The sequence below is a fragment of the Mesoplodon densirostris genome, chromosome 1, assembly GCF_025265405.1.
Source record: "Mesoplodon densirostris isolate mMesDen1 chromosome 1, mMesDen1 primary haplotype, whole genome shotgun sequence".
Taxonomy (NCBI): domain Eukaryota; kingdom Metazoa; phylum Chordata; class Mammalia; order Artiodactyla; family Ziphiidae; genus Mesoplodon; species Mesoplodon densirostris.
Genome location: NC_082661.1, coordinates 6,551,890 through 6,579,692, shown reverse-complemented (window position 1 = coordinate 6,579,692; position 27,803 = coordinate 6,551,890). Strand labels below are relative to the sequence as shown.

Here is a 27,803-nt window from a genome sequence, read left to right as displayed (position 1 = left end):
TGGAGTTAGACGTGAAGCAAAATATTTATGTCCCGGAGCTGCACAAACATACACAGGTCTCCCACTTCCCGCTCCTGCCCTCCAAGCTGTCCTCCGGGCCACTCCAGGACCCAGTGGAAATTCCTTCTCCCATGTGTTTTTAATTATGTCCTTCCTTCCCGACCTAAGGCCTTCCAGGCCGTGTGGTCAGGCTGGTGCTCCCTCCTGAGAGACGCTCCTCCTGAAAGCCCAGGAGGCCACGTGAAGAGTTTTCCGCTCAGCCGTTGGCCTCACATCAAAGCACAAGATACATATTTCAAGACTCCGATTCTGCTCCGTTAGAGCAGTCCTTTTAGAGCAGACCTGTCTGAGGATGTGTTTGCATACACTCAGGCCCTGATAATGAAAGAGCCGGCCTGCTGGCCTGTTGACAACTTTGCCAAAGAGGAGTATATTATTACATCAAGTCCTCAGAGCAGAAGGGGTTCTGATGCTCATCACTCAGTTCTAAGACAAGTAGGACTGAACAGGTCTGCTGGTTGGACGCTCAGACACAAACGTGTTGGAGCTTTAATTTGGCAGACACACTTAAACACCAGCAAAGCGGGGAGTGAGCCGACCGCGTGCATTTTGCGTCTCCAGAGACAAGCTGGTTAGCTTGACCCCAGGAGAAGACCAGCTACAGCGGTCTGCACGGGACTGGAATTTTCTCTGCAGGGAAAGAGCAATTAAAAGGTTCTTAAAGCGCCAGAGCTCTGGGGGAAGGGCATAGAGAAGAAACACACAATCAGTTTTTTGATGTTGGCAATTCCCAGCTTTATTCCATACAGCTTATAGACTGTCCACCTTAGGAACTGGATCTGTGGATCATATGCAGTCCTCTCCTTAGATATTTCACTAGCGTTTTACCTTTTATACAAATGCTTATTCCTTTAGATTTGTTGGAATAGATTTTAAAAATCTCTCTAGGGCTTCCCTGGTGGTGCAGTGGTTGAGAGTCCGCCTGCCGATGCAGGGGACACGGGTTCATGCCCCGGTCTGGGAAGATCCCACATGCCGCGGAGTGGCTGGGCCCGTAAGCCATGGCCGCTGAGCCTGCGCGTCCGGAGCTTGTGCTCCACAACAGGAGAGGCCACAACAGTGAGAGGCCCGTGTACCGCCAAAAAAAAAAAAAAAAAAAAAAAAAAAATCTCTCTAAAAATCAGAGCATTGTCACAACGTTCCAAGGCTCCTTTTCCCCCACCATGATCAATGTTGACATTTACCTCAACTTCATTCCTTGGTCTGTTGTATATAATATTCATGACCTATGGGAAGAGGGCACACCCCTTCTTGTGGAGGTCAACCTTGGCCATATAATGGGGCTGACTTTGGTCAATGAAATGTGAGTGGAAGTGGCTCCTGTCCCTCCGAGAGGAAGCGTTAAGAATCCCCAGGTCCCTCTTGCCTCTGCCACAACACCAGCCGTGATTTGGATGGTGGCTGCTCCGTCAGCCCAGGGTCCTGAGACAAGAGCCAGAGCTCACCCAGAATGGACATGACATGTGAGTGAGAAACAGCCCTTTCATATCATAAGTCACTGAAATTTAAGAGTGGCTTGTCATCGCAGTGTAACTTAGCCAAAAATGACTGCTTGTAAGGCCCTAGCTTGTATCTGTGAATTTAATTTTCCACTGAAGCACCTCTCAAGTCCTTTGGTTTCCAATCTTATTTTATTCAGACTTAAAATTTTTATCTACCTACCTATCTTTCTACCTATCTATCTATATTTGGACTATTTAAAATTCAGGAATGGATATTGAATTTTATCAAATGTCTTTTGTAGCATCTCTGGTTATGATAATATGGCCTATTTCCCTACAAGCTATTAATTTGCTTACTTGGATTACTAGATTTTTAAATATTGAACCATCCTTATATTCCTGAGGTGATCTCATTGGGTTACAGTGGGCTGCTGAGTTCTATATGCTCAGGTGCTATGTGTGTTTGCTTTTTAATATTTTTCCTTAATAAGATTAGATGGTGGTTTATCTTGTGTTTTTAATTTTCACAAGGAAGCAACCCATGCTTTTATTAGCTTCATTTTTCCCAAGTAATTTATACTTTTTATTTCTGAATTGGAATTCCCTCTGGATTGGAATCTCTTGGGAAAGGGCATGAGCAATGGATTGTCACAAGCATCCCAGGTGACTGCTTATTATTATTATTATTATTTTGCCGTACACGGGCCTCTCACTGTTGTGGCCTCTCCCATTGCGGAGCACAGGCTCCGGATGTGCAGGCTCAGTGGCCATGGCTCACGGGCCCAGCTGCTCCACAGCATGTGGGATCTTCCCGGACCGGGGCACGAATGTGTGTCCCCTGCATCGGCAGGCGGACTCTCAACCACTGTGCCACCAGGGGAGCCCCCAGGTGAGTGCTTATAATTCAAGGAGTCTGAGAAACATGGCTGTAGTGTGTTATCACAAATGGTTTCATGTGCTATTTGCTAGATAATCTGCTATTCAGCTTTGACTCAAGAGTCATTGCATTTCTAGGGCATAGATTGTTTTTCTACTTTTAGTGCATTATTTTATATATATATATATATATATATATATATATATATATAAAATCAATTGAGCTACATTATTAACTATGAGGTCTTCTATGTACTTATTTTTTGCCTGCTTGGTTTGTCATGGGTAGAGGGTGGTAAGAATAAGGAGACTTGTTACCATTCTGTAAATCTATATTTCTCGGTACTCACTGCAGTTCTTTATGAAATTGGATGCTAGTTTAAAAAAAATTTGTAATACATTCCCATTGCAATTAGATTTTTATTCTGGATATGCCGGATGTAAATGTTTCTAATCCTGCTTGCTTTCTTTTTGAATTTCTCTCTTCTATAAATAAGGTGAGTTTTAAAAATTTATTTGATAGGTTATGTATCACATCATTCAAAAAAGTATTAGGTTCCCCCCGCCACTGCCGCGCCACAGTGTGTGTGAGAAAAGGCATAAAGGCAACTTCTCCCATCCCTGTCCCATCACCTGACCGGCTCATGTGGACTGCAGCATGCACCCCCCGACCCTCCAGCTCACCAGCCTTCTTAGTTTCTTATGCATCTATAAATGAATGAGAATGTAGATACATTTTTCTACATGAGAGTTCCCCCTCCCCCATTTCGGTAACATGCTCAGTAATGAATGAGACACATCTTTATATTAACCTGTATACCATTTATTGGATATAATATGCGTAACATTGACTTTTTTCTATGGAAAAGCAGGTTGTGTTACCTGTGGACCCCCAATATGAGAAATGTGTACAAAGGTAACAGACTGCAACATAAAAAGGTATGTGAAAAAAAATTAGCAAACCAAAGCATGATAAATGGATGAAGCACTATAAAAATGAATGTACTGGTTTAGTAGCTGTAACTTTGTACTGTGCTGAATAGCCTGTAGCCAAGTTTTACAGAGTTATCCTTATGTGCCACACACATTCAAACAATGCACCTTCCTTAAAACCTCCCCACTTGACCTGATAGATGGTACAAGAGCGCAATGAACTCTGATGCTACTTGTCCTCCTTGGACTCTTAGAGGGTTTTCTCTTTCTAGTTTGATATAGTTTTTCTATCACTGTCCTTCCTACTTAAGTACTTGCTTATATAGGCCATGAACATAGACATCATTCTACTTCTTTGTAAAACTAAAATGATCACATGAGATTTATCCTTTTTTCTGGATTTACAGTGTGCTAAATTGAGAACTAAAAAATTATCTTATGGAAGGAGAATCACAGGGAGAATACAGGACATGTTTTTTTGGAGATGATGTGGAAACATCAGGGTTGGTTACAGAGTATTGACCCTGGAAGGGCCAGATCACACTGAGAATTCCTTTAACTGTGTGTTAAATCTTACGGCTCTCACAATCCATTATTGAATATTATGACAATTTTATATGCAGTGTTTCTTCTCCTAATTTTTCTCATACAGAACAGGCTCTTAATGGCTGGATTCTAAGCCCCCACTGCTGTCCCAAAAGTAAAGAGGGAGTTTTCTTTAAGAAAGGCAGGGGAGCAGTTGATTCATGTGCAGGTAAATGGCTTCTGGAAGCATCACTGCACAGAAATGGTTCTCAGCCTGGGGCTCACGAATCTTCCTTAACTTGTTGTTACTGGTATGACTTTCAGAGTTTTCAAATAGGTTTAAAAGAAAGAGATGTCAGTGGGAACTGTAGAGTGAGTCAAGAGAATTTTGTAATTCGAGGTGAACTGCTTTTCTATGGCCAACTCCCCCTTCTAATAGATGGAAGTCTTTAGCATCCCTCCTGGGGAAGGGACGCTGCTGGATTCCAGGCTGGCGGGGGAGCTGGCAGGGCTGCTCCAAGCTGCAGTGCTGGAGAAGCTTGGGCTTTGGGTGTCCGATGGGTGGACTTGTGGGGCAGCCACCACTTTGGCTGACCTGAAGTAGCTAAAAGCGCCGAGATCTGTCAGAGATTGGAGAGGCCTCGGTGCTGGGTTGGGCCTGGGGAAGGAACTTGTGTCTGGGTGATAAGGAGGGGCCACGAGACGTATTAGCCTAGGCTGCCTGTGTCCAGATGCGTTCATGGCCTGCTCATGAGTTGTGGGAAGGAGAAGAGATGGCAGCTGGCAGCCAGCCATCGTGTGGGGGACGCACAGCCTGAGTCACCCCTGGGGGTCGGCATCGGCCCCGGGAGACTTCCGGGTGTACCGTTTATCTGGGTTACTTGTGTCTGGTTGGGGTCAGTTTGATAACAGTGAGGAAGCATCTCCAGACCGAGTCTGCCCTAGGCTTCCTGAACACCTGGGGAGCCCTCCAGAGCAAACGTTTTAAATGAAATAAGCCTGATGCTGAAAGCCTGCGAAGGGTCAAGTTGCTGCCCAGGCATCGCGCCCTCTTGGGGGTCGGGGTCTCAATGGCTCAGAGTGCTTTGTAAGCAGCAGTGGAGAGATGGCAGGGAGATGCTTGAGAATTCCCGCCGGGCCAGCACCAGGCTCTGTTTAGCACCATGGAGATCACAGGCTCCTAAGCACGATCTGCCACAGGGCAGAGTTGGAGCTGTTCTTCTCTTAGGGGTTACACTGATGTGTCGTATTGATTTGCCAGAACAATGGACTCTGGTTTCAGGCTGAGAATTCCTAATAAAGTTAAGGCGGCATAAAAATGTCCCCTTTGAGACTAGTCAGGAGTATTTATTCTCATGTAGCTTAATTTGTTGCTCTTGTGGTTTTTTGTGATGTCATCCCACATGTGTAAGCTGGAAAAATTCACACTGGGAAGTGTAATCTCTATATGCATATTTTGACAATGGAAAATGTTATGTATTGTTTCTCTTGGTTGCTACACATCTGATTCCATGTGTCAGGAAAACAAACTGTTACACAAAATTTCAGGCGATAAACTTTTCAGTAGAATGCCTGGAAGATTAGCCATCTACTTCCCAGAAAAGTGGGGTCATATATCCTCCAACTCTCATAAGATGGAGGAAGGAAAGTGACTACCCTTAGGGCCTGCTCTGTGTCGAGGCATGCTGACTTTCTCAGCGAGGGCCTTCTGAGCCCCCATCAACTCTATTATTCATGCTTATACAATTAAAAAATATTAAAAATAGACTGCCATTGAAATATAAGCATTAGCTTTTGTTTCTATCATCTATGAGGATATAAAAAGGGGGAGGAATAGCTCCCCCCTGCAAACAACCTGGCTATTAGTTACTTTCCTAAGTTATATTAAAATGAAAGTTATTGTTTAATATGCTTCATTTGATAAATATTGCATTTGGAAGTACTGTTCCTCTAATAATATTATCTGTGTATTGTAAGGGGATATTAGGTTTAACTATGTTCTTTTCCAGAAATAAATTGCATGGCTCTATAGAAGCACTTAGTACTGTAGAGAGATAGGAATGTGTCATCAGCCATGGCCCCTAAGTGGCCATTGATGATGAGATGTAAGATCACAGCATTAATCTCCTTTAATATCAAACTATTCCTGGTTCTCTAAAATAGAAGCATAGGAATTATAATTAAGGACAGACAAAAAAAAAAAGTTCACATCCTCTTCCTTGCACTAGGAGAAGGGGCTACAATGCCAGATCCAAGGATTTGGGCATCTACAAAGACAATACCCACATAAATGCACCATAAAAATTCTGTAAACTTTTCAACAGCATATGTTTTGGCCTTAGTATAGTTACCAAATATAATACCAGTTATAGTAATTCTGTATGTACTCATCAGCAGTAATAGTTTCTAACATGGCTTTATAGTTTTAAGAAATTAATAAATGTATAATGAACAGTTGCATGCTATAAGAGTCGGAATGTATCGGAGCCGAGTTTCCTTTTGTGTGTGTGACATGGATTTATTGAGTTTATCCACGGTCGTGAATACTGTGTTGCCTGGATACGGTGGGAACACGGGGAGATTTAAATGTACTCTTGTTTCTGGAAGGCAAACCAAAATTCTTGGTACGTTTTGTCTTTCTGCTTCAAGGCATAGAAAAACCATTGAAATGACCCCAGATGAAGTCCCTATCATAAAACAGAGTGGATTATGGAACTGCTGTCAATTGCCTTCTAATGTGAAAACCAGTCGCATATGACCCCACTAGAAGACAGACAGAGGCATAATGGCACTTTACCTTGTCTGAGTCATTTTGTAATTTTCACGCCCTTAGATACAAGCATCTTCAAGATCTCCTTTGGGAAATGGCTCCCCAGTCAGACATCTAAAGAGTGAAAGGCTGATGAGGCTGCTGCCCAAGACTGCATTTCGTGAGTATGGAGGATTAGGACTTTGATTTCCTTATCCCATTTCTATGATGCTCAACAGGTAAGTTGTAAGTGCTCAAGAAATAGATTCAGACTCTGTGCCAAAAACATCTTTTAAAGATTTCCTCAGCCAAGCTGGGAAAATAAGATAAGATGCCCCAAAGAGAACTTACTAGTAACTTAGGGTTCTTTGTTCAACATATACTAGCAAGGATAGCAGACCATAACCTGTCCCAATGAACGCAGCATTCCATTGGGTTGTAGTTTTTGCAAGCATAGAGATTCTGCCTAATTTTTAATAAGTTGAACCTTGCAGTAAAAGGAGATTTTTATCTATAGAATTGATTCACTAGATCTGGTTACTGGTTCACATCTGAAAATAGTTATGCTCCACGGAAAGCCTCATCTATCTGTCGGAACACAGAATCATTGTATTACAGTCAAGAACCCAAGGTGGTAATTTGTTTAGCTCCAAACAGTACAGGGAGATGGAGGTTTGCAGTGCTTGGGCAGTAGCTGTCTTGTAGAAACACTACCTTTCCCAATCTAAATAAGGGGCTGATGCCAGCACTCCTTAAAGGGCAGCCAGGGAAAGAAGTTCTTGGTGTTTCTATAAAGCAAACTTCTCTGCCTGCTCTCCAAATGTGCTCAGGGCTGGGGAGCTCAAGGTCAAGTTTCTGCCTGGCCTCGTGTTCCAGTCTCTATACTGGTGTGGCCACACGTTAAAATTCCTTTCCGCAACCCAGGTTCTCTCCAACGCTTCCTGGCCAGAAGCCAGGTCCTATCAGCTGTGACAGGGCCCAGGTTATCCCTGCAAGCCAAGCATAGGCTGGACCAGAAGCCAGGCTCTGGCCTGAGAGCAGGGGTTCCAGAATATCACTCGAGGTTCTACCTGGGGTCTCTTGAGCTGTGTCTGGTACCATAACCACAGCCATGGGTAGCTGGGGAACTGCTATCCAATAAAGCCTCCTTCAAAAAGTAAACATCCTGTCCAGAATCCCATAAAGCACGATATTTCAAGTTCACTAAACTATTAAAAGCACAAAAAGCCTTCCTTCCATGGAAAGCTCAGTGATGGTTTAAAATACAAAAAACAAAAAACTGCCCACTACAGCGCACTGCGCTGTAGCAAGCATTCTGCATAAATTAATAATTTACAAGTACCTGAGCAAGTAAAAGTACACAGAGCACCATAGCACAGCACAGCACCGACGGCAGTAGCTCAAAGTTCTTCAAATCGTGGTGTTTGAAACATTAAAAAAAATTCTAAAAGTTGGTACAAAAAATAACTCCAACTGGAGTTGAAAGATAGATAGATAGTGCAAACTTCTGTCTTCATTGTTGAACAACGGTGTTGGCTTGCTTCTCACTTTGCATAGGCGACGTGGGTGGCTCTGGGCACTTGATGGGGCTGTTTGGAAGCAGGTCTGCAGGAAGAGCAACCAGAGAGTAGGAAACAAAAGTGTAGTTAGAGGCCCTGCCAGTGATTTCTGCAGACACAGACGCCCGGGTTGGAGATGCTTTTTCTTGCACTGTGATGCGCTTCCAGGATCAGACCCCACCCCCTGCCCTGGGGGCTGGAGACCCCTCTTGCTTTCAGCAGAAATTGCAGATCCCAGAAGGGACCTCGCTGAGGGCTGCAGCATCTTCAGACGTTTATGACCCTTTCCAAAGCTACGGCTCCCGTCCGTCCACGGGAGAAGAGTGCCCCCAACAGAAAAATGGTGCAAGCCACAAAGGTAAGCCTCATGTGTAACTTTAAGTTTTGTAGCAGTCTTAAGTAAAAATAGATAAAACTACCTTTAGTCATATGTTTCACTTAACCCACTCTACCCAGAGTAATAGTATTTCAATGTGTCACCAACATACAGAATTATTAGACATGTTGGGGTACTGACTCTGCAAAATCCAATGTGGGGAACTTCCTGGTGGTCCAGTGGTTAGGACTCCGTGCTTCCACTACAGGGGGCACGGGGTCGATCCCTGGTTGGGGAACTAAGATCCTGCATGCCACGAGGTGTGGCCAAAAAAAAAAAAAATCCAGCGTGTATTTGCGTTGCCAGCATATCTTACCTTCCACCAGCCACAGTGTGCCCAGCGGCTACTGTATTAGTGCAGCTCCAGAGCAAAGCTGGGCATGTGGGTTCCCTCGGAAATGAACATACAGAGGATTCTCCTTCCAGGAGGAGACCAAAACCAGCTTGCACTGATGTCAGCAACTGGCAGACATAAGCAACTGGCCGCTGCTTGAGGTCATTTAAAAAGAGAGCCTTCCCCAAAGAATCTAAACAGACATTTCTCCAAAGAAGACACACAGATGGCCAAAAAGCACATGACAAGATGCTCAGCATCACTAATTATCAGAGAAATGTAAATCAAAACTACACTGAGGTATCACCTCACACCGGTCAGAATGGCCATCACCAAAAAACTCTATAAACAATAAATGCTGGAGAGGGTGTGGAGAAAAGGGAACCCTCTTGCACTGTTGGTAGGAGTGTAAGTTGGTGCAGCCACTATGGAGAACAGTATGGAGGTTCCTTAAAAAACTAAAAACAGAGTTGCCATATGATCTAGCAATCCCACTCCTGGTCATATATCTATCTGGAGAAAACCATAATTCAAAAAGACACATGCACCCCAATGTTCACTGCAGCACTATTCACAACAGCTAAGACATGGAAGCAACCTCCCTGTCCGTCGACATAGGAATGGATAAAGAAGATGTGGTATATACACAATGGAATACGACTCAGCCGTAAAAAAGTATGAAATAATGCCAGTTGCAGCCACATGGATGGACCTACAGATTATCATACTAAGCAAAGTAAGCCAAAGACAAATATCATCTGATATCACTTACGTGTGGCATCTAAAATATGACACAAATGAACTTATCTACTAAAACAAAAAGACTCACAGACCTAGAGAACAGACTTGAAGGGAGGGTGGGGGAGAGAAGTGGGAGTTTGGGGTTAGCAGATGCAAACTATTATATGTAGAATGGATAAACAACAAGGTCCTACTGTATAGCACAGGGAACTATATTCAATATCCTATGATAGCTCGGTGCTTTGTGACCGCCTGGAGGGGTGGGATAGGGAGGGTGGGAGGGAGGGAGACGAAAGAGGGAAGAGATATGGGAACATATGTATATGTATGACTGATTCACTTTGTTATAAAGCAGAAACTAATAAAAAAAAATCACTAATCTGAAAAAAAATCCTATGATAAACCACAATGGAGAGAATATGAAAAAGAATATATGTATAACTGAATCATTTTGCTGTAAGCAGAAATTAACACTAAATCAACTATACTTCAATAAAATAGGTTTAAAAAGAGAGGCCCTTCCCCTCTTCATGTCCATGTAAAGTGGTGTTTTTTCCTTTTGAACAAGAAAAGTAACTTCAAGATCAGTGTACAAACCACAGTGAAATAATTAGGATGCTCTGCAGTTTTTCTGTACTTGTGTAGTCGGGAATTAAAACCACTGTCCCGACCCTTTGACCGGCTTTATCTGAGCTATATTAGGCAGCTATCTCTTTCATGGGCCAAACATTTTTCCTAAGAGCTGTAATGAAATCATGAGCGTGTGCGTTTCCCTTCAGAGATGCTGAATTACTGAACCCAGGGCCTGGCCAACACCTACCTTTGGTTCTTTGCAGCTCACAAATCAAGCTGCCTGCTAAGGGGGTATATGTTTTGGCAGAGGGTTTAACCCATCTGTGTGCTGGTAAATGTTTAACTACCCACCACTGGGGGGAAGGAGGAGGGCCTGATCTATAGCATTTGCTGATTTCCATGGTATAAATACTCATGCTCCCAACATGATGTGGCTGAACATGGAAGAGATGTGCAGTGGCCACCATGGCATGGCATTTTCATCCCATAGGAACGACAGATACTGTAATCTCAAGAATGTGGGTTGCGAGAACTACCATGTGACCCAGCAAGCCCCCTACTGGGCATATACCCTGAGAAAACCATAATTCAAAAAGAGTCATGTACCACCATCTTCATTGCAGCACTATTTACAATAGCCAGGACATGGAAGCAACCTAAGTAAGTGTCCATCAACAGATGAATGGATAAAGAAGATGTGGCACATATATACCATGGAATATTACTCAGCCATAAAAGGAAACGAAATTGAGTTATTTGTAGTGAGGTGGATGGACCTAGAGTCTGTCCTACAGAGTGAAGTAAGTCAGAAAGAAAAACAAATACTGTATGGCTAACGCATATATATGGAATCTAAAAAAATAAATAATATGGTTCTGAAGAACTTAGGGGCAGGACAGGAATAAAGACTCAGATGTAGAGAATGGACTGGAGGACACGGGGATGGGGAAGGGTAAGCTGGGACGAAGTGAGAGAGTGGCATGGACATATATACACTACCAAATGTAAAACAGATAGCTAGTGGGAAGCAGCTACATGTCACAGGGAGATCAGCTCAGTCTCCCTAGAGGGGAGGGATGGGATAGGGAGGGTGGGAGGGATGGGATAGGGAGGGTGGGAGGGAGACGCAAGAGGGAGGGGATATGGGGATATATGTATACGTATAGCTGATTTACTTTGTGATACAGCAGAAACTAACACACCATTGTAAAGCAATTATACTCCAATAAAGATGTTAAAAAAATATGGATTGCAGTAAAATATAGTAAAAAAAAAAGGAGGTAAGGAGCTTTGAGCATTTCTTACCTTTGTTTTCAATATAACTGGTATCATTGCCAGCTTATGTAATTTTTAAGAATGGCTAGGCTTAACACCTAGCTTGCAAAATTCCTAGAAATTTAATAGTTCTTGCAAAGCAGTGTGGGCTGGCTCCAGCACACCACTGGGTTAAACCTCGCTGCCCAAGTCCAGATTCAGGACTGTGCCTTCCTCATCCCCTGGGGGAGGGCGTAGGAGATGACCACAGCTGCAGCTCAGTCTTCAAAGGTGATTCATTTTGCCGGCTGAGGGGGAAGCTCCTAGTTACCCCTGCCCAGCAGCTTCTTTAGCCTGACTTCTTACATTCCCCTTATTTCATCCATGACCCTCCAACCTCACCTCGTTTCTCGGGATCCCAGGGGTTGGGCAGAGGCCATCAAGGTCCAAGTGGGATTTCTGGAGGTAGGTGTTCAGCTTTCATAATATTGCACCACTTGCTGGCTTTCTCTCCTTTGGGGGACATGACCCAGCCCAGATCAACAGCCACAGCTTTGAGGGATCAGTTCTACTTGATCTTGAGTTGATCTCATGGGTAGGCTGGGATCATTGCTAAGAGTGACATGTGATGCCTACAGTTACAGCTCCCAGCTGCTTCCTGCTTATTCTTTAGATTCGCCCTCACGTCTGTTTTATATTGTTCCCAGGGGTGGGGAGTGCAGGACGCACAGCCGCCAGCGCCACCCCCATGTCCTCCTGTGGCTTGAGAAGCATGGCTCGGTGCAGCTGCGCCCACATAGTTTTGGGGAGAAAAAGAGGGACATGGGTGCATCACACCAACCTGATGGGCGCCCGGTGGAGCCCAGACTCCTGCTGTCCCAGGGTCCTGGCAAGCCGGGTTGTCCTGCTTAAAGGATCTGCAGGCAGAGGCTTCTGAGGAGGGTTTGGCTTACGAGTTCCCTGCAATAAACCACAAGATTATGTCTGATCACCATCTCCGTGAACTCGGACAAGACAGTGACCTCAGGAGTTGTTAGAGTCCCCTGGAGAGTGGGATAGAGAGAGGAGAGTGGTTAAGTTGCTACACAGCCCAAGTTTCATTTACTGTAAACGTTCTGAATACGATCCTCTAACCGCACAGGTGTGGTGGTGGTGCGTGCGTGCATGTGAGGGTGGGTGACGTGTGTTAAAGATTTAACCATAGCATCATTTAGTTACAGTCACTCAAATATGGGTCTTCAGCTGCCACGCTGTTCCCAGGCCTTGGAAGTATAGTTGATGCTGGTGTTTCTGGGCCAGTGTTACCAGGGGATGTAAACTTTCCTGTGCTTTTAGGCTTCTTTTCAATTTATAAAGGCCTAACATGAGAAGGTGGTGAAAATCTTTGCAAAGAACACATTCATTGCTTCAAATTTGCCAGAATCCTGTAACAGAACTTGTTCAGCTGTGGGCGAACCAGACAATGAAGGTGACCATCCTTCGCCCATCAGTGTGGGGTCAGTAACATCCCTCCATGAAATACACAAAGGTTCTGCTACCAAAATATTTTCTAATAATTCGTTCAGAGAGTCACAAACTGGCTTGGAAAATGACACCCAGAAGGAAAACCCAAGACACAGTGGTTTGAGGGACAGATATTGTTCTGTAAGGAAGCTGATGGGGCGGTGCTGTATTGACCAGAGGCCAGTGAGGGAGTTGGCAGTAGAAGGTGGGTAGAGCATGAACTTGGGAGTATCTGCTCTGGGTTTTGTACAAATACCAATACTCTGGGACTCGTGCAAGTCACTTGACTTCTCTGAACCTCAACTTCTCTGTCTGTAAAGTGGGAGAAAACAAGACCCATCTCATAGCACTGTTATGAGGACTAAAAAAAATAATGTATGGGAAGCTCCCAGAATATAGATAACAATGATTAAAAGTCACTTGTGGGACTTCCCTGGTGACGCAGTGGTTAAGACTCCGCGCTCCCAATGCAGGGGGCCCGGGTTCGATCCCTGGTCGGGGAACTAGATCCCACATGCATGCTGCAACTAAGAGCTTTCATGTGCGACTAAGGAGCACACCTGCCACAACTAAGACCCGGCACAACCTCCATCCCCGCAAAAAAAAAAAAAAAAAAAAAAAAGGCACTTGTGCTCCTGGGGTCCCTTCCTTGGCTACTGTGAGAGTGGGGCTCACTGGAGCCAAGTTGGAAAGTCAGTGAGTGTTGATAACACTCTCTTTCGGGCCCAGGGTGAACATAGGCATCAAGGCACCACCTGCGCTGGTCCTTGGAGCATAGAAGCACTCACACATGTACAGAAAGTCTGTAGGAAATGGTGCTAGAAACTCAAGGAAGACAGGACATCCTAATAAACAGATGACCTCATACACTGTCATGGAACACAGAATTCCACACATCCAGAATACTCAAGATGATTTAAACACATACGAGTTGAATTTCTCATAGTACTCATCCCACTAAAATTATATCTCCACAGCAATCGGAGCTCAGTTAAAAGAAGGCGACAATATAGTCACAATTTAACATAGCTTTATAAAGCAAAGGAAGCTACCAAAGGAGTCTGTCGATCCCAGCTGTATGGAAAATATAGCAACTTGAAACAATGGGGAAACTGGGATAGGAAAGAGCCACCGAACAAGGAACAGACTTAAAAGCGCCGTTTCTCCATCAGCTCTCATTAATGGAAATATTAACAGCCTGTTGAATGTAAAATAGAACACAACCTTCACTAGAAATACAGGCCATACAATGAGCACAAGCACCGAAGTCAGGCTGTTTGTATATCCAACCAGGCTCTACGCTTACAAGCTCTGAGAGCACACAAGTTATTTAACTTCTTTAAGTTGCAGAGAGGAGATGATGTGAGGGTTCAGGGAGAGATTATCTGTTAATCTCTTAGCATAGAGCCTGGCACACAGCGACCAATACGTGTTAGCTGCTACTGCTTCACAGCTACTATTATTGAAGGAGTGAATTTAACCATCTAAAAGCACCATAATCCTCCCAACAAACACTGGGTGATAAACCACGGCACTAAAGCAAGCTCCATTTCCTATAAGGTGGTAGAAAACAATGAGCACACTAATATGCACAATGTAAAAATGAATGCACGCACCCACATTTGAGGATTAAATAATTCATCGCTAAATGATACTAGTTTTGCCACTAAGTATGAATAAATATCTAGTCTTGGTAGTAAAGATAATGTCAGGTTTTTATTACACTACTGGAGAAAAAGTGAGATGTATGTTACAGTGTGTCACAATATATTTGGATTTATCATGGAAGCTTAGGAGATAGGTTGGCCATTCATTCTGGTTTTGCCTGGGACATTCCCAATTTACGGCTGTGTTTAATTTATTAATCATAGTCTTTCTCATGTGCCCTGGTTTAGAGGACAAATTATATGGTCACCATAGTGATAAAAGCCCAAACAGTTGAGATATTGATTGAAAGTTCTGATTCAAACCTGGGCTCAGCAGAGGCACCAATCCCCCTCCCTCCTGCCATGCCCATGACGTGGTTTTGATGGAAACATGAAACAGGTAGCTGCCTAGGTAAGATGCCAGCTTCCCACCAGGCCCAACTGGGACAAACTGGCATCATGGAACAGCGGGGTTAGTCCAAGGTGATGTATCCTCCCTCCTCAGGGATCAGGCATGGAGCCTATGAGACATTTGGGCAGAAGCACCAGCTGCATGTGCCTTGACCTTGCAGAAAGGAGTGGGACTTCCACACTCCCTTTTAGGCACTGCTTTTCAAGCTGCCTTTGCAAAACCTGAACCTGGGCTTTCCCAATGACGTCCGATCCAGCCTGGCCACAAAGAGCCATGGGAATGGAGCTGAGGAATGACTCCAGGCCAAATTGCTCACACTCAATAAACATTTCTTTAGATTGATTTTCATTTTAAACAAGGAAATGAGTTCAGATCCCCATTTCTCTTCCCTCTCAACTTCTAGGTACCGGAGAAAAATCGAGATCTGTTATTAAATAGAGTTGTCTCGGGCTTCCCTGATGGCGCAGTGGTTAAGAATCTGCCTGCCAACGCAGGGGACACAGCTTCGAGCCCTAGGCTGGGAAGATCCCACATGCCATGGAGCAACTAAGCCCGTGCGCCACAACTACTGAGCCCAAGTTCTGCAACTACTGAAGCCTGCGTGCCTAGAGCCCGTGCTCCGCAACAAGAGAAGTCAACACAATGAGAAGCCTGCACACCACAACAAAGAGTAGCCCCCGCTCACTGCAACTAGAGAAAGCCCATGCACAGCCACAAAGACCCAATGCAGCCAAAAAAAAAAAAAAATAGAGTTGTCTCATTTCTCCATTTTCTGCTCATGTTTCAGCAAAAGCCACATATTTCAAATTTTTTAGAGGGATGAGAACAAATTTTTAGATCCAAATATAGCCCCTTGCTTTGACCATCACAGAGAATTCTCAGCTGTTATCTCTTTCTGCATGATCAGCAAGAATAAGTGCATCCTGCTTATCCAGAGGGATCTCCCCAGGAATACTGGGTGTTATCGCAGGAAAACGCCAGAGATGCCACAGAGATCCCTGGTGAGCTTGTGCAGGGCTGCGGGGCAGCATAAACATCGCTCACCATCTGGCTCATCCCTGGCCCTGTAGAAATAGACACTTCATGATAACACCAAGGACAACTGGTTCTCTGGGAAATGCCTCAACTTCTTTTTACTCTTTATTCAGAAAAAGCAGAGGTCCTTTAAAGAGCACTTTTACACCTAGCTGGAAGATGTCCCTGGTCCCTTCTTTCTAAAACCACCTGAAAACAGTAAAGAAAATGCACAAGAAGGAGCAAAATTCCACCTCTGAGAAAAACGTATAACCCCACATGAATATATGAGAAAAGGATGCAAAGTGTCCAGCAGGCTGGGCTGAGGAGAGACCACGGAAGGGACACCTGCGTGGCCAACCTGGTGAAATGCAGAGGGGGAGACATCCACCTTGCCTGCCGGGGATAAGAGTACAGAGTGCACAGATGATGTGTGTGTGTCAGGGCTGAAGGAGCAGCAGATGAGCCCAACAATCTGTGCACACCTGGAGCAGGGGAGGGGACCTGGCAGGGTCTCTGCTGAAATCAGCGGAGGCCAAACCACCACTATCCCTCAAAGCCCGCTGTCCCATGGTCCCCCATGGTCCCCCATGAGGTGGGCAATTTGAAGGTGGCCCTGAGCTCTGACTTGGCCTTTCCCCCAACTTTCCTGCAACTGGTTGTTTTTTCCAGGAAGACCTCGCTTCATTTAAAGAGGAATTTAGATACATTAATCAAAACTACTGAAAGAAGGAAGGAAGGAACCATGATCAACAAAAGGCAAACTAAGAAGCCACTGGCAAAAATGTATACATAAGGACATGAAAAAGGAGCTGGCAAAAGTCAAGTGAAAAGGGAAAGGAAAATAATAAAGCAACAATGCAAACCAAGGACCAAGACAGTACTGAACACAGTCAGGGCTGTGGGGACCAGCTTGAGGGAAATGAGGAGAAGTTCAACAGTAAATGACAAAGACCACAGACAAAGGTAATACAACATATACATAAATGGTGTCACTTATGGGATCTGAACAAATAGTAAAGAAAGAAAAGATACCCAGGTTTATTTTGTAAAAACTTTTCTGAAAGAGTCAAGTCTATGGATTGAAAGTGTACACTGTTTCCCTGGGTGAAATGAATCAGACTCATCAGAATTAAGACATAATTAATAGGATACAGAGTCATGTCACTTACAAGGAAAAAAGAAATAAGCCAGCTTCTGATTTCTTCAGAGCAGATAGAGGAAGCATGCATCTAAGAGTTTCAGGGAAAGAAAGTGTGATCCATTAATTTTATGCCTAAACTGTCATTGAAAAAATAAAGCAACAGCCAAGTGTCTTTGAACATACAAAATTCAGGGAATATACTTCCTAAGAGCTCTTCTGGAAGGAATTCTGGAAGTCCAATAGAATGAACTTTAGCCAGCCAGGAAAAGAATGGCTCAGTGGCAAGGAGATTAAGCACTAAATCCCTTCAATGTAGACCTAAGGGTAACAAAATTGTGGGAATTATGGCTACAAAACAGAAAGTAAATGTTATTAGCCATAATAATATAGACATTCTAGAACTAACCAAAGTTGGGAGGTGGATCATCCATTTCCAGATATATGGCAGGCTGAGTTATTTTGACCTACCTTCTCTCTAAAATTGTTGGATAAAATGTATTTAATAGGAGAAATGGACAAATTCTTAGTAAGGTACAATCTCCCAAGACTGAATCAGGAGAAACAGAAAATATGAACAGACTAATCACATGTACTGAAATTGAAACTGTGATTAGAAAACTTTCAACAAACAAAAATCCAGGACCAGATGGCTTCACAGGTGAATTCTATCAAACACTGAAGAAGAGTTAACACCTATCCTTCTGAAACTCTTTCAAAAAATTGCAGAGGAAGGAACACTTCCAAACTCGTTCTATGAGGCCACCATCACCCTGATACCAAAACCAGACAAAGATATCACAAAAAAAGAAAATTACAGACCAATATCACTGATGAATAGACTCAAAAATCCTCAACAAAATACTAGCAAACTGAATCCAACAACACATTAAAAGGATCATACACCATGATCAAGTGGCATTTATCCCAGGGATGCAAGGATTTTTCAATATCCACAAATCAGTGATACACTATGTCAACAAACTGAAGAATAAAAACCATATGATCATCTCGATAGATGCAGAAAAAACTTTTGACAAAATTCAACACCGATTTATGATAAAAACCCTCCAGAGGGGCTTCCCTGGTGGCGCAGTGGTTGAGAATCTGCCTGCTAATGCAGGGGACACGGGTTCGAGCCCTGGTCTGGGAAGATCCCACATGCCACGGAACAACTAGGCCCGTGAGCCACAACTACTGAGGCTGCGCGTCTGGAGCCTGTGCTCCGCAACAAGAGAGGCCACGATTGTGAGAGGCCCGCGCGCCATGATGAAGAGTGGCCCCCGCGCCATGATGAAGAGTGGCCCCCGCTTGCCACAACTAGAGAAAGCCCTCACACAGAAACAAAGACCCAACACAGCAAAAAATAAATTAATTAATAAACTCCTACCCCCAACATTTCTATAAAAAAAAAAAAAAAAACAACTCTCCAGAAAGTGGATGTAGAGGGAACCTACCTCAACATAATAAAGGTCATATATGACAAACCTACAGCTAGCATAATACTCAATGGGGGAAAGCTGAAAGCATTTCCTATAAGATCAGGAACAAGACATGGATGACCACTCTCACCACTTTTATTCAACATAGTTTTAGAAGTCCTGGCCATGGCAATCAGAGACGAAAAAGAAATAAAAGGAATCCAGATTGGCAAAGAAGAAGTAAAACTGTCACTGTTTGCAGATGACATGATACTATACATAGAAAATCCTAAAGATGCTACCAGAAAACTACTAGAGCTCATCAATGAATTTGGTAAAGTTGCAGGATACAAAATTAATACACAGAAATCTGTTGCATTTCTATACACTAACAATAAAAGATCAGAAAGAGAAATTAAAGAAACAATCCCATTTACCATCACATCAAAAAGAGTAAAATACCTAGAAATAAACCTACCTAAGGAGGCAACTACTCCAAAACTATGACGCTGATGAAAGAAATCGAAGATGACACAAACAGATGGAAAGATATACCATGTTCTTGGATTGGAAGCATCAATATTGCCAAAATAATTATACTACCCAAGGCAATCTACAGATTCAATGCAATCCCTATCAAATTACCAATGGCATTTTCACAGAACTAGAACAAGAAAATTTTAAATTTGTATGGAGACACAAAAGGCCCTGTACAGCCAAAGCAATCTTGAGAAAGAAAAACAGAGCTGGAGGAATCAGGTTCCCTGACTTCAGACTATACTACAAAGTTATAGTCATCAAAACAGTGTGGTACTGGCACAAAACAGAAATACAGATCAATGGAAGAGGATAAAAAGTCCAGAAAGAAACACACACACCTATGGTCAATTAATCTATGACACAGGAGGCAAGACTATACAATGGAGAAAAGACAGTCTCTTCAGTAAATGGTGCTGGGAAAACTGGATAGCTATATGTAAAAATATGAAATTAAAACATTCTCTAACAGCATAAACAAAAATAAACTCAAAATGGATTAAAGACCTAAATGTAAGACTGGATAGGCAGAACACACTTTGACATAAATCACAGCAAGATCTTTTTTGATCCTTCTCCCAGAGTGATGGAAATAAAAACAAAAATAAACAAATGGGACTTAATTAAACTCAAAAGCTTTTGTATAGCAAAGGAAACCATAAACAGAATGAGAAAACAACCCACAGAGTGGGAGAAAATATTTGCAAATGATGTGACCGACAAGGGATTAATCTCCAAAATTTACAAACAGCTCACGTGGCTCAATATCAAAAAAACAAACAACCCAATCAAAAAATGGGCAGAGGGCTTCCCTGGTGGCGCAGTGGTTGAGAGTCCGCCTGCTGATGCAGGGGACACGGGTTCGCGCCCTGGTCTGGGAAGATCCCACATGCCACGGAGCGTCTGGGCTCGTGAGCCATGGCCGCTGAGCCTGCGCATCCGGAGCCTGTGCTCCTCAACGGGAGGGGCCACAACGGTGAGAGGCCCGCGTACCGCAAAAAAAAAAAAAAAAAATGGGCAGAAGACCTAAACAGACATTTCTTCAAAGAAGATGTACAGATGGCCAAGAGGCACATGAAAAGATGCTCAACATTACTAATTATTAGAGAAATGCAAATCAAAACTACAATGAGATATCACGTCACACCCGTCAGAATGGCCATCATCAAAAAGTCTACAGACAATAAATGCTGGAGAGGGTGTGGAGGAAAGGAACCCTCTTGCACTGTTGGTGGGAATGTAAATTGATACAGCCACTATGGAGAACAGTGGGGAGGTTCCTTAAAAAACTAAAAATAGAGCTCCCATATGATCCAGCAATCCTACTCCAGGGCATATATCCTGAGAAAACCATGGTTCAAAAGGATACATGCACCCCAATGTTCATTGCAGTGCTGTTTATGATAGCCAAGACATGGAAGCAACCTAAATGTCCATCAACAGATGAATGGATAAAGATGTGGTACATATTTAAGATGGAATATTACTCAGCCATTAAAAAGAATGAAATTTGCAGCAACATGGATGGAACTGGGGACTATCATACTGAATAAAGTCAGAGAAAGACAAATACCATATGATATCGCTTATATGAAGAATTAAAAAAATTATACAAATGAACTTATTACAAAACAGAAACAGACTCACAGGCTTAGAGAACGAACTTATGGTTACCAGGGGGTAAGGGTGGGTGGGGGAGGGATAGATTGGGAGGTTGGGATTGACATATACACACTACTATATATAAAATAGATAACCAACAAGGACCTCCTGTATAGCACAAGGAACTCTGTTCAATATTCTGTAGTAACCTTAATGAGAAAAGAACTTGAAAAAGAATAGATACATGTATATACATGTATAACTGAATCACTTTGCTGTACAACTGAAACTAACACAACATTGTTAATCAACTTCAACATAAAATAAGAATAAAAAATTAAAAAAATAAAAATACTAATAACTCATTACATGTTAACATAAATAATATTTCTTAATGAAAAATTATAGTTTTTGATATAAAAATAAATTCAGTGGGAAGAAAAAAATATTAAAATGTTTCTTAAAAGCATCAAAGAGCTACAAGATAGCAAGATGTTATCAGGCCAACATCTAAGTGAAAGGAGAAGCCCAGAGGGGTAAGTAGTACACTGAAGCTATAGGCCAAATTAGGGAAACCTGGGTTTTGGTTTTGATACCCTTTTAAGGTGAGGGATGCAGGAGTCGAAGGTCAGCACCAGCCTCAGTTCAGTAGGGCACCATTCTCTTCCTGACCTCTCCCTGATAAAGCTGGGCCCTGCAAAGGACTGTACCTCAGGGTAAGAATATTCTAGAAGTAAACACATACTACTGTCCATCCCTAGCAGACACAAGAAGAGTTCTCTTGGTGCTGGGCAGTCCAACCTATAACCACAAATTGCCCCTGAGGACCTGAAGCTGACATCACATCATCTGCGTGGCTCATAAGCCCTGAGCCATTTAAAGGGGCCTCAAGCTGGTGCTGCCCTGGGCACCTGACAGAGGCAAATTACACCCTCTCTGGAGGAACAGACTTCATCCTAGACCTGAAAGAGCTCCCAGAGAATTTTCCAGAAAATTAAGTAGTTCATAGTAAATGACCAAGCACCCAAAGAAGCAAGGGCTCATGAGAGGGAGAGGGAGAGGGGGAGAGGGGGTAACACACCCAAAGAGTTTAGATTTGGGAATTATTGGAACAAATTTTCTTACTGTATTTAAAAGACAAGCCTCATGTCTGAATAAGAACCAAAGAGAATGTCCAGAAACAAAAAGTAAAACACAGCTGAGTTTAAGTACACATTTTGTTATGCTTAGTTTAATACCATTTATATAAACTGAAAACCACAAATTACTATATATTTTCACGGATACCTATTTATGTAAAAATACTTGAAAAGTGCTATAGAAAATCAACACCAAACAGACAGAGATTATACCTGGAGGGAGGCTGAGGTAGTCTATACTGTTTAATTTTTCCTTTTTTTAAAAAAAGAAATGTATGCATATTATATATCTGAAATTGAAATAGGTGTATACATAGAAAGACAGGTAACAATGGTTATTTCTATGTAGTATAAATATGGGTGAATTTTAGATCATTTTTACTTTTATATATTTTAAATACAGGTATTCCCCAATTTTTCAAAGTTCGCTCTACCCCACTTTTACAAAAGACCTATATTAGTACCTGTTTTCACTTAACTGAAAGAAATCCAAAGAGGATCTTTGCTTTTACAAAAACAGGCAAAAAGCAAAAAAAAGGCTTTCAGCATTTTTTTGGGCAGCAGACGTTGTAGAGACAGCTCACCCTGAGCAGAGGGAGGGGCCCCACTAAGGTCCGTCCCTGTGAACTACACTCAGCATCTCAGCATCAAGCTGCCAGAGCTTTGAACTGTGTCTGCAAGCATCTGTGCTTTATCTCGATTTATTTTTTGCATCCCTTAACAATACGTGTCCCAAGGTAATCGCTTCTTTACTTTATGCCATTTTGGCTTATGAAGGGTTTCACAGGAATGCTCTGCTTTCGGATAGCAGGGAAATCTGTATTTAAAATATTAACAATAACAGAATTAATTTTCTTTTTTATAAATTTATTTAATTGTTGGCTGCGTTGGGTCTTTGTTGCTGCGCGTGGGCTTTCTCTAATTGCAGCGAGCGGGGGCTACTCTTTGTTGTGGTGTGTGGGCTTCTCATTGTGGTGGCTTCTCTTGTTGAGGAGCACGGGCTCAGTAGTTGTGGCACGTGGGCTCTAGAGCGCAGGCTCAGTAGTTGTGGTGCCCGGGCTTAGTTGCTCCGTGGCATGTGGGATCTTCCCAGACCACGGCTCGAGCCCATGTCCCCTGCATTGGCAGGCAGATGCTTAACCACTGTGCCACCAGGGAAGCCCCAGAATTAATTTCAATCTTTGGGCCAAAGGAGAAAACAAAAGAGAAAACATAGACTATTTAAAAATTATAAATATGGAAAACACTACAAGTTAGAGTCAGTACAGACAGAGCAGTGTTTGGGAAATTCCTAGACTTATGTGCCATGTAATCAAGTATGAATAAAAGTATGAATAAAAATGAAATAATGATCTAAGAAGTTAGAGAAAGAAAATAAACCTAAAAATAGAAGTGATAAAGATAAAAGCAGAAAATAATTAGTAAAATAAAAAATTAATTACTATCATTTAGCAAAGACATTACAGACATTCTAATAATGTTAGATATTTTCATTTAATTATCACAAAGTCCAACGAGAGAGATATTATCTCAGATTTGTAGAGGGGAAATGAAAGTAATGTTTCTGTGGTCTAACAATAGTAAAAGGAAAGTCATATATAAAATCTAGAGCTGGTTCTTTAGGGGTAGGAGGAGTTGAGGAGAAACCAGGTAAATCTAATATAGAAAAGATAAGCCAATAATGGACAAATAAGTACACAAATACAATGAACAGTGCTGAGGATTAGTTAGGTGGTCATCTAGAAAAATAAAGTTGGATTCCTACTTCATTTTATACACTAAAGAGCAGGTGGATCAAATACTTAAATGTGAAGAAAAGATCATGAAGGTATAAGAAATAGAAAAACATATTTGTAATCTTTGGGTAGACAAGCCTTTCTAAACATGACAAAAAAAGTGGCAAAGGAGGCGACAACACAGTTTATGAAAAAGGGAAAAAACAAATGGATTTTAAACCTGTGGAAAGATCCTCCATCTCATTTTTAGGAAGAAAAATGTAGATACTTTTTTTTTCCAACCTATCACATTGGCAAAGATAAAAAAAAATCCTCTGAACGCACTATATTGGTGAAGACTTGGGGAACAGAAATTGGGACGACTCCTTTGGAAGCATTTCTGCCTCATCTACCAAATTTCTAAATGCATATGGCCTTTGATCAGCAATTGTGCTCCCAGTAATTTATCCCACGTCCATCGTCATGCATCGGCCCAAGGTACCTGGGCAAGAATATGCCTGTTTGAAGGAGCAAATGATTGGAAACCACCCATGTGGCCATCAGTAAGGGACTGGTTAAAGAATCTATGGTGTGGATCTACCATGAAATACTACACAGCCAGTGAAAAGGATGAGGTGGATCTGGAATAACCAAAGTAGAAAGAAGTACGGAGTGTGCTGCCATTTGAATCCAAAATAAGGATCTAAGGTTTGAAATAAGAGTGATAGCAAGGTGACGGCTGCTGAAGATGCGTGACGGGCGGCCAGGTTTCACTGTACCTTCCTCTCCAATTTTGAGTGTCTGAAATTTCCAAATTTTCCATAATCTCTCACTCTGCAGAGAGAGACAGGTGGAAGAGACTTTTCACTGTATTCTAAATTACATTTTACAAAAGTCTAGTAGCAATGATTGCTTCTGGGAAGGGAGCCTGGTGACAAAGGTGGGAGAGAGACTGTTTTCTGAATAACCCTTTACACTGTTGGAATTTTTTACTTATAGGCATCCATTGCCTGTTACAAAATATAAAGGTAAAGTATCAGGCATCCGGTTTTTTTTTTCATGTACAATCTGGGTGTTTATAGTAACAGAAGTGAGTGGAAAACAAACATGCCATTGACTACTGTAATGAGTTAAACGGCTTCACTCTGAAGTGATTTCTCTCCAGGGAGATAAGGGTGCTTCCCCGTGCAGTAACTTTAGAGACATCAGATGGGTCTGTCGTGTAAATATTAGTGTATTTTCTACAACACTGCATTTCTTGTGGTTGTACCGTTACTGGAATAAAGTCAAGTGCCTTCAATGCTAAAGGCTCAGAAATTTTTCTTAAACTGATTTCATGTCCTATGCAAGTGTTTTCTACAACCTGCATGACTAGTACTTTGTAAAACTTGTTTACGCTTCAATTGTACATAGTATTTTTTTTAAAGGAATGTATTTTTATTTAGATACCTTCAAAGTTGAATTCCTGTGTGTGAAGCATTGTACAATGATACATTTCTCTTTTGAGTGTCATTACGGTTGTACAAAGGTTTTCACTGGTTCTGTATTTCTACAGTTACTGACAAGCATGTAACGCTGACTTTATCCTACATATAGTTGGCGTTTCAAATAAATGGCTTGGATAGAGAAAAAAATCAGTGTATGATATGAAACTCAACAAATTTTAGCGGAAGTTTCTGGAAGTACTGGGCAGGCAGAGGTTAGCAGGAGTCCAAAACCTTGGTAGCTACACTTTACATTTATAGGAGTAAGTGGCTCCAATTTTTGCTAACCCATGACTCACTGATATGGCAGCCCCTCCCCACCCCCCAGGGAGTAAGTGAGCCAGTGACAAGGCTTATTATTTACGACTGAAAATTCACATCAATTCAGCATATTTCCTACGTGTCTACTGTGTTCAAGGGCCTGGGCTGAGGTGTACCTGGAGATGAATAACTCAGTCTTGTGCCTTCTGAAATGGGGCAGGTGTCCGGGTGACTCTGAGTAAGGAGACCCCTGGGAGGACTGCAGAAAGGCTCGGTGGGTGGGGATCTCAGAGAACACCTGGGCAAAAGGGTGAAACCTAGGGAGCCGAGAGAAGACACAGAGGATGCTTCCCAGCACGTTTTCTCAGTTATTAGCTTTAGGCTTCCCTGTAGTAACGAAGGCTTTTATAATGATTTTCATCTCACTTTGGGAGAACATCTTGACGAATGGATTCTTGTGAGTGCTGGTTTAAGTATTGGCCACCCACACAGGTCCCAAGCGTGCAAATCCTCTTTCAAATCCATTCAGATACCGAATTCATTCTGTTGAAGATGACTTTGAACGTTTGGGCTCAACCTCAGAGCGACCAGCTATCGCCGGATGGTTCCTAAATCATGGTCTCAATTAATTTGTTTGGCTCCTATTTATATCCTTATAAAGCATTTATGAATGAGTAGTTATTCTCACGAATAAGAGCCTGTGTTAATTGTTCATCACTCTTTGTGTGGGTTGGGAGAGGGAGGGCTCCTTGAAATAGCTCTCCCCCGCTCTCTCTGAGGCTACTTAAGCCAAGTCTGATTGCTCTACAGTCTTAGAAGAGATGTACAAGACTGGCCAGTCTTGTTTTACAAAATACGGTGTGTTGTATGTTCTACAGACACAGGTAAGGTGTGGATGAGGAGAAATGTCATGTTTGTCGGAAACGCTGAACTGAAAATCTCCACCTCTACAGAAAAGGCATGGAGGATTTTTCATTTAAGATGCTGCGAATATCCGGAATGCAATGCAACTACTGCTATGGTTCTGAACAAGGGCTGGTTCCAAGAAAGACAATAGTAGACAAGAAGGGCTGGAGTATGATACTGTTACAAGCAAAAGCAAAGAGAGATGCAAGACTTTCTTGTTACAGTCTGAGGCTCTGCACGATGCCAGAAGGTACCCACCCCCCCTTCACCTTTATCTCTGTGGCAAAAGTGGGGGAAATGAATGAAAGGTCATCAAGGCAGTCAGTGATCTGAAACATGCTCATCATGCCAGTCTTCCTGCAGTTTCTGCCTCCCTCCCCTCTCCAGCCACCTGCTCGTGCACCCATTTTAAGACTGCAGGCGGAGGACATGGGTTTGAGCCCTGGCTCTCCCGCTTTGGGGGGGTCTTGCTATTTTTTTTTTTTTTTTTTTGCGGTACGCGGGCCTCTTACTGTTGTAGCCTCTCCCGCTGCAGAGCACAGGCTCCGGACGCGCAGGCTCAGCGGCCATGGCTCATGGGCCCAGCCACTCCGCGGCATGTGGGATCTTCCCGGACCGGGGCACGAACCTGTGTCCCCTGCATCGGCAGGCAGACTCTCAACCACTGCGCCACCAGGGAAGTCCCGGGGGGTCTTGCTATTTAGCCTCACTTTACCTTGTCTCCTCCTCTGTCAAATGGGGCTGTTGGCAGTACCTGCCTCCTAGGCCTCCTTGAGAGCATTAGAAACGCCTGCAAAGTGCTTAGCCCGGGAGCATCAGCCACATAACTGGCGCTCAATCCGTGCTTGCTATTTTATAACAATTCAAAACACAACTGAGAAGCTCCTTATACCAAAACACTTAGTAAAACAACTCAAACACACATAGGCATCTATAGACCACTTGGTTATAAGAATAAAAGTAGAAAGTAATCCTGCCATTGCTGAACTTTCTGCAGCACAGACCAGTTGTGCCAGAAAGAGGGTTTTGGTAAACATTCTCACAGGCCCATCTGCCGTCTCAGGAAAGGACTTTAATTCAGCCAAAATCAATCTAAGAGACAGATTCGGTCGTCGTTTTTTGCTTCCTATTGTTCTAGTAAAGAAGCTAATCTGACTGGAAAAACAATCTTAACCAGTCAGTTCTGTAGTATAACTCACTGATAAGATTCCACGGAGAAAAAGCACGTCCTAACGTTTTCCAGGAAACTAAGGGCTTAAAAAAATACAACAGTCCAGATCAAGTATGACCACACATCAGCACGTATAATTCAAATGCCATTTTAAGGGGCAAACCTTAACACAAATACAGATAAATGCTAAGTGATGCTTTCAGGCGATTTTTATGTGTTAGAAGAATGGCCCATCTATGGAATGAAGGTGCCACTCCCGTTAGAATCATGGCACATTTCAGACTGACAGCAGAAAACTGCGTTTCCATCTCCAACTTCTTAGCACAGCCTTCTCTAGACATAATTCTGTGAGCAGAGAAATCTAGTTCGTAGATGTGACATTGAACGTGTTTTTATTTAAACTTTAAAGGAATGGATGAAGCCTACTAA

General features: G+C 42.7%; 1 protein-coding gene across 1 annotated transcript in view; it reads right to left on the bottom strand.

Moving 5' to 3' along the window:
• Nucleotides 1–3,179: 3,179 nt before the first annotated feature.
• ADAM12 (ADAM metallopeptidase domain 12) overlaps nucleotides 3,180–27,803 on the bottom strand; it is a 406,064-nt gene continuing 381,440 nt past the window's right edge. Inside the window, exons 22-23 of the mRNA XM_060098411.1 lie at nucleotides 12,264–12,382; nucleotides 3,180–8,190 (exon numbers count right to left, since the gene is read on the bottom strand). Coding sequence (XP_059954394.1) covers nucleotides 8,130–8,190; nucleotides 12,264–12,382 — 180 coding nt within the window. The 3' untranslated portion in view covers nucleotides 3,180–8,129. The remainder of the gene's footprint in view (nucleotides 8,191–12,263; nucleotides 12,383–27,803) is intronic.